Source organism: Amphibalanus amphitrite, unplaced genomic scaffold, assembly GCF_019059575.1.
Source record: "Amphibalanus amphitrite isolate SeventyFive unplaced genomic scaffold, NRLGWU_Aamphi_draft 000231F_arrow, whole genome shotgun sequence".
Lineage (NCBI taxonomy): Eukaryota > Metazoa > Arthropoda > Thecostraca > Balanomorpha > Balanidae > Amphibalanus > Amphibalanus amphitrite.
Genome location: NW_024881726.1, coordinates 20,146 through 27,218, shown reverse-complemented (window position 1 = coordinate 27,218; position 7,073 = coordinate 20,146). Strand labels below are relative to the sequence as shown.

The 7,073-nt window shown below is 52.1% G+C and overlaps 1 protein-coding gene across 1 annotated transcript; it reads left to right on the top strand.

Annotated features, from left to right (window-relative positions):
• The first annotated feature begins 3,385 nt into the window (after positions 1–3,385).
• Positions 3,386–6,794, top strand: LOC122385791 (acid-sensing ion channel 4-like). Its single transcript, XM_043374317.1, has 2 exons — positions 3,386–3,575; positions 4,010–6,794. Exons 1-2 carry the CDS (start codon positions 3,386–3,388, stop codon positions 5,203–5,205), a joined length of 1,386 nt encoding a protein of 461 aa, XP_043230252.1. The 3' UTR covers positions 5,206–6,794.
• Positions 6,795–7,073: the final 279 nt, after the last annotated feature.

Here is a 7,073-nt window from a genome sequence, read left to right as displayed (position 1 = left end):
AGACGGCGGCCAGAGCCCAAAACGTGAAGAAGCCAAAATGCTAATAATTTCTACTTTGACCTGACCTGTGACGTCATCGATGACCTCGAGGTCAATGAAATTAGCTTTCGTTCGACAGTTTTTCCGGGGCTATCAGACGCCGTTTGAATTTTGACGATCGGCCCAGTAGTTTCGGAGTTAGGAGGGGGGCTATGAATAGCCCCCCCCCCCCCCCCCAGTAGGGCGTGTTATACGCAGACCCCAGTGAGGCGCGGGTTAACTTACCAATACCATAATCTCCAACCCTAGGACCCGTGTGTGGTCGCTAATGCCAAGATTGCTCTCAAACGGTGTTCAGTTTCGAAAATTTGGCGCGCGCCTTCGGCGCAATTTTTCAGACCCACGGCTTGCCCTCACTGCCTTCGACTGGCCTGCCACCAATCGCAACCATACCGTCACTAGGGCGTAGCCGTCAGGATGCTCATAAACACCGAGCGTCCGTCACGCTTCGAGCTCGGACTTTTGTAACCGGGATACGTGGGCAGTACTGGGCGTGGGCACCCATTTTAGTGTTTTGGTTCCAACGTTCAATTGTCTCTGTAAAGCTCGTACGAGGTGAGCTGTCATTTTTTGTAGCTATTTTGAGCTGAAAACAAAACAATAAAAAGCTGAAAACGCAACATTTAATCATAATGGCTTATGATATGGTTTGGACGTGGTGTGAACTTGCATAAGTCTAAGTAAAATAAAATCACTTAAGAGAAAATCGCCTTTTACTCATCGCCAACAATGTTATGAATGATACGATGTCAGATACAACGCTCGTCCTTGAACAAACACAACATCCATCATTCCATTCCCATGGGTCAGAATAGGGGTTTGTTTATGATGACCGTTGACAATAACGTGAGCATATATCGTCTTTCCGACTATCGGTCGCCGGTCGGGGTAACTTTTTCAAACATCATCCACCCATGCATGACTTCATATAGGGGAAAGTAGGGTAAGACGGGCACCTTAACTTTGGAGCTATTTTTTGGCCGGTTAGAAACATCATAGAAACGGGAAACTGGGTGAAAATCTTTTCTAGACATTTTACTTCCATTTGCCGGAAGATGAGACTTAGACCTGATTCAACAAATAAACCGCAGCTATTTTTTCAAAACCTTGCAAAAACCCGTCTTACCCCACCCCATGGGGTAAGACGGTCACATGGGTAGGGCAAGACGGCCATCTTCTTTCAACGAACATCACAGCTCGCAACAAATTCCCGAGGTTAGCCACATTGATACAGTCGCTCGTTGGTCTCAAGTGCTTCGGAAATGGCAGTATACGATACGAGATTCGTCCAGAAGGTGTATGCTCGTATATAGGCCCTAGTTCAGAAGCCATGTAGAACCGTTTTTCACATTCATTATTCGAGAATAAACTGTGCCGAAGGAATATTGCTAACAGTCTGTGAGTATCGGAATGGAACATATTCTTATTAGAAATGCTTCTTTTTTTCCTAGAGCAACAAAAAAATTTCACCATTAACAGACCCATTGGATTCATAGTTGCCCGTCTTACCCCAGCCTTTTCCTGACTGAATATGATTCTTTACGTGAGAAAAGTCACTTTTACATTTTAAAAAAAGTTTTTGGTGTGTTTTGCTGAGTTACTACTTACTATCCACATGCCAGATCTATTAGATATACATCATGTCCAGACTCATTTTGGAAACTTAAATTTCATTTTTATGACCGACTTCTCGTCAATGTAAATTGGACTGATTTGACCTTGTTTGACCTCCCTGTGACGTCACAGGTCAAATATCAAGGTCATCGATATCCTATCTTGTGCGTCTCGATGACCTCTTTCGAATGCCCTTCGAATTTTTCCGATCCGGCTATTGGTTCCGGAGATACGACGGGGGCCCCTTGCGCCCGCAGGTTAACGTGGGCCCTTCAAAAAAGGGCCCCTTGCACCTCCCCCCAAACAGGACGTGGAGCCTGCCAGACCTCAAGGGGGCGCGGGTTAACCCTCGCCGGCACAGAGAGGGTTGATGCACCCCCCCCCCCCTAAGGTTTTTCGCGAATAACTCGCGTAAAAAGCGGCCCATTGCGACGAAACTTTTAGTTCCCTCGCATTGATTAATTTTACACCTACCCTGAAAGTTTCATGACCCTGACCCAAATGACCTTTGACCTGTGACCTCTTTTCCGAGACCATGTTTGGCCAGAATCGCGATTCGGCGTATGTCGGCTCGCATTAGCCGCGCGTTTGCAAGCTTTTCGTGGTTTCAAACGTTCAAACATGTGATTTGATGTAGCTCCCATGCATTAGGGTGGGTGTCAAGGTCACCTGAAGGTCAAGTCAGGTCATTGACCTTTGGTGACCTCGGTTCACTTTTTCGAGTTTTACATGTTTCTGGACTAGTTTTTGGAGCTGAATTCGAATTTAGCAACCATTTGAATGTTTACGAAGTAGTTTTGGTGCCTTTGTAACATGTTACGAAGCTGTCAGAGGTGGATGACAGGTACTACGAATACCCGTCACGACCCCTACCGGTTGACCTAACCTGACCTGACCCGACCTGGTCTAAACGCTTAACGACATTGTTATAGCGTGAACTAAGCTCGGCACCACAGCACCACACTCCTCCGATCACCGGTCAGAACTGTATTCTCACTCGATCAGCTGACCCGACTCAACCCACACCGCACAGCTGGGCGCCCCGGGCTATAGGTCGAGCGAGCGCAAGCCCGCTCTCAGGGACGACGGATAGGGCGGCCAGTGGCGCACCCAGGCACGCCAGCCAAGAGGCTGTGTGACAATCTACCACAGACATCATCTGTGATCAAAACTAACACGATATTGTGAAAAGCGATAATGTGAACACATATTGCACACATTATCGCTTTTCACAAACGTCAAACTGTCATACCACATACCTAACACGATATTCGTGATCAGCACCCCGGAAATCCCCTTAGCAGCCACACTACGATTTTCTATCAGGTCCCGATATTCCCGATTTTGGGTCATTGACCTGACCTGGAAGGTCAACCGATAACCTAGGACTTTAAAATTGGGTAGCATTGGCTTCCTCTCGTGACGGGCAACGCGCTCGTTTTTCTGCGAAGCTCTAGCTCCATCAGGGGCCAAACGCGAGGGGGGTCGTACCCCCCCCCCCCCCTTGTGCCGTCGAAGGACTCTAAATGGCCTGTGCCGGCGAGGGTTAAGTAACTCAATAGAAAACTAGCCTGTACTTATACATATACCTCGAGTAAATACACTGATTAAGGTAGAGCTTCTCTCCGTTCGGCACATTTTTATGTCATTTTAGATGCTGCACGTGTCAAACGGCAGTTCACTTCAAAGCCTGTAACTCACCGCTCGGATCTCGGTCAGTGTGGTTTTTCTGATGGCGGAGAAGAAGGAGAACATTATCTGGACAATCCGGATGGCGGCTCCGGCGGACGGCTCGGCGCGTCCGCATCCGGCACGGCCGGCCTGGAGCGGCTACCGCGAGCGGCCCGGCCCGCCGCCGCCGCCCGCCTCCGACGTCGTCACTCAGCTGAGCATCACCGGCGTGTCGCTCGTCTGTAATCCCGGTAAGCAATCGTCTGTAACCCTGGTAAATTGTACGTAACCCTGGTAAGCAGCCGTCTGTAACCACGGTGAACAGCCGTCTGGAACCCCGGTAAATTATTTTCTGTAACCCCGGTGAGCTGGAAAGCATTCGGCTGCAGTCCCAGGCACCAAGGAGTCTGCCAGTAATATGGCTAATTCATTGCCTGTCACCCCGAGAACCAGCCGTATGTTTGTTTTTTTGCCGAGCACTGTTCACATTGAACACGCAAATTAGCTTCACTATGGTGGCATCGACCACTCTTCTGTATATACATAGTTCCGACGTTACTAGGCTGGCCCTTCGTGATGAACAGAGGGCATGCACTGAGGCTTGTATCGTTTTAGCACAGGACTGAGTCTTCGACCGGTAAGCATCGGACGATATCGGTGATGACGATTGCCACTCTGCCCCCAGGGGCCTTTTGGCTGCGCCGTGCCGCCTGGTTCCTGGTGATCGCCGGCCTACTCGTCTGGCTGTGCTTCCAGCTGAAGGAGTGCATCACTCGCGTGCAGGCCGGCGGGACCACGCGCCAGTGGTCCCGCCAGATGCTCGACAACATCCCCGTACCGGCCATCACCGTCTGCCATGGCAACGTGTTCAAAAAGAACCGCGTGCTGCGGTACACGAACGAGGGCGTGACATGGACAGAGTTTCGCCACCGCAGCTTCGCCGCGCTTAACTGGAGCAGCTTCGACGACATCGGCGAGTTCTACAGCGACGCCGTGTATAATTGGAGCGACATGATGTTCTGGTGCGAGGTGCAGGGCAGGCTGTGCTCAGAGGTCGGCTCACTCACGCCCGTCGCAACCCTGGCCAACGGCATGTGCACGACATTCAAGACCAACGCGACGGTGAAAAAGCGCTCTTCCACGGGGCAGGTGATTCTCGCCTTCAACGAGACACAGCAGCTCGACAGCTATGAACACTCTGGATGGTGGATTCACATTCACTCGCACCAGATTCCCTTTGACGAGATATCCATATTCACGGGACTCACGATGTGGCTCAGAGTCGCAGTCAACAAATGGTACAACATTCGACTGACGCACATCAGAAAGTCGCTGCTGCAGTCCACAGGTCAGTGCAACGCAGCTGAACAGGCCGAACTGCGCTACAACGAGTGCATAGGGTTCTGTCTGATGACGAGGCTGAACATGACTGTGAGCTGCCGTGTTCCCTGGTTCGAGAACCACGCGTACCCGCCCGAGGTGCCGCCGTGCCGCTCGCTGGCCGAGCTGGCCAGGAACAGCCCGGCACACCACCACCTGGACGAGGACTCCTTCCTGCAGATGTCGTCCGGCTGCGAGTGCGTCCAGCCGTGCGCCTCCGAGCGGTACGAGGTCCAGCAGCAGACCGTTTGGCAACTGGAGGACACCGTCGTCTACCAGGACTACCCGTCCATGATCGGAAAGAACGCGTCGCGGGTGGACCTGTCGCTGCCGCCGCTGGTGCAGGTTATCACCGAGCGCGAGGCCTACTCGTTTCAGACGTTCATCTCGGAGGTGGGCGGCAGCCTGGGCCTGATGCTCGGAGGTTCGCTGCTCACCCTCGTCGAGATCATCGACTGTGTCGTGACCGCCTGCTGCGCCAGACGGGCCAAGCGGTGGTGACCGCCACAGCCCGACATGGCAAACACCTTTTAGAGCCTAAACTGTCGCACTTGTTGTTGTTAGGGGGGTCGCATGGACCCAGCTCGTTTTTGTTTTTTTTTTAATAATTCGCGCAAAAAGCGACCGAACGCGACGAAAAATTTAGTAACATCTGTCCCCTAAAATAGCGGACAAATTTTCAAAATGCGATAGCTTAAAGGTCATGTCGATGCCATATTTATTTACCAAAACTTGCCTGGAATATGCACTCGTGCATCCTCCACTTGCTCACGTGCCTACATTAGCGCATCGGCGCCCTCCCGACCAACGCGACAGAGGTCTCCGCGCTCGCACTCCAGCAGAGTGCCTTACCCACGATCCTCAGCAACGCCGCCTCCCGCAGGCGTCCACCGAAAAGGGCGGCAAATGAGCGAAGTTTAAATTGCCATTCCAGATAGCAACGCCTGATTAGAATAAAATGTACTTTCTCATATTGCCCTGGTATGTCCCACCTTCCCCTATTATTGGAAATTCTCATTCGCGGCGCTTTTCTGTGTGTTATATTCCGTCACACTGTAATCCGGCAGACGCCCCTTTTCACGCCACCTGGTGGTAACCTGACTGTGGCGCGCCGACTGGCCGTGGTCTAGTCAAAGTCGCTGTGACAGACTGTTCGATGTGCCGACCAATCACATTGCCTCGATTTTTACGCCTTGTGTGTTGGTCCCGTTTTCCCTGGCGCTGCGTAAGCTTTCACTGGCAGATAAAGCTTACGCGTAAGTAAGAGAAAAACACTACAAATGGACCTCACTTTCAAGGTCGCCTGTATTCCGCCCTCGTGTACGACTTTTGTGCGCAACGGAAAATCATAGTTTTGGTCAGTGGTCTCATTTGATAGCCTGATCAATTTTGTCTGTGTTGAAAACCTAAAAATAAATGCACATTGCGGTCTAATAACCTTTTAAAAACAGGCCGCAATGCGTCCCCCATAGACCCTAATACTTACCGGCGGGAGTTTCCGTAAGGATCTTGGGAGTATTTCACTGTAAGAATCTTTGAGTTTCCATCAATGATGCTTACCGAACGCTAGGTCGCAGGTCGATCGTCCGGAACGCTGCCCCAAGATTACTTGACTACTCCGCTGCCCATTATGTTGACCCTCGCCGGACCTGCAAATGCAAATGCAAATGCCGGAGCGGCAAATGCTCTGCAGAGGTCGGAAAAGGGAGCAGGATCGTGGGCCAACGGTCGGTTCGGTGGGAGAGTGGGGAGGTCTGAAGACCATGCGGTATGCTGCGCTGGCGGCGGCCAGCCGCACCAGTTCACGGCGTCACCTGCCTGGATGCGCTTCATCTAGAGTTTCCTGCGAAGACCGACGTCACTGGTGTTGGTGCACTCAATAATAATTCCGCTACGACTGACTGATCGCCTGGTCTCCTGGCCGCCCGCGGAGATGCTTCGCCCGTGCAGCGGAAGGAGTGATATTTCCGATAGTATCTACCTCAGCGGGCTGCACTGTTCGTCAGAGACTGTGCGCCACGTCAGTCTAGTGTTGACCGCCCTGATTAAGGCCTCTCACTCATGGCTAAGGACTGTTTGCCTGTGACACCGTGAGGTCTGTTTGTTTGTTTTGTTGGGTTAGGCCCTTTCGGTCTGACAAGACCATTGCAGAGCCGGAAGGATGATAGGAATTAGGGGGAGACATTGGTCTGGGCAGGCACCCTAGTGAGTCGCCGGGGCTGAGCCCGTCCAGAGGACAGGCCACCCAGCCCCAAGGCACTCACTGCACCCGGCTACGGGGTGCGCTCCCTCGGGAGCAGCGGTGCCGCTCCAAGGGAGCAGCCCGCATGAGATAAAGTTGCCTGTCCAGCCCGGAGGGGGGTTGTGGC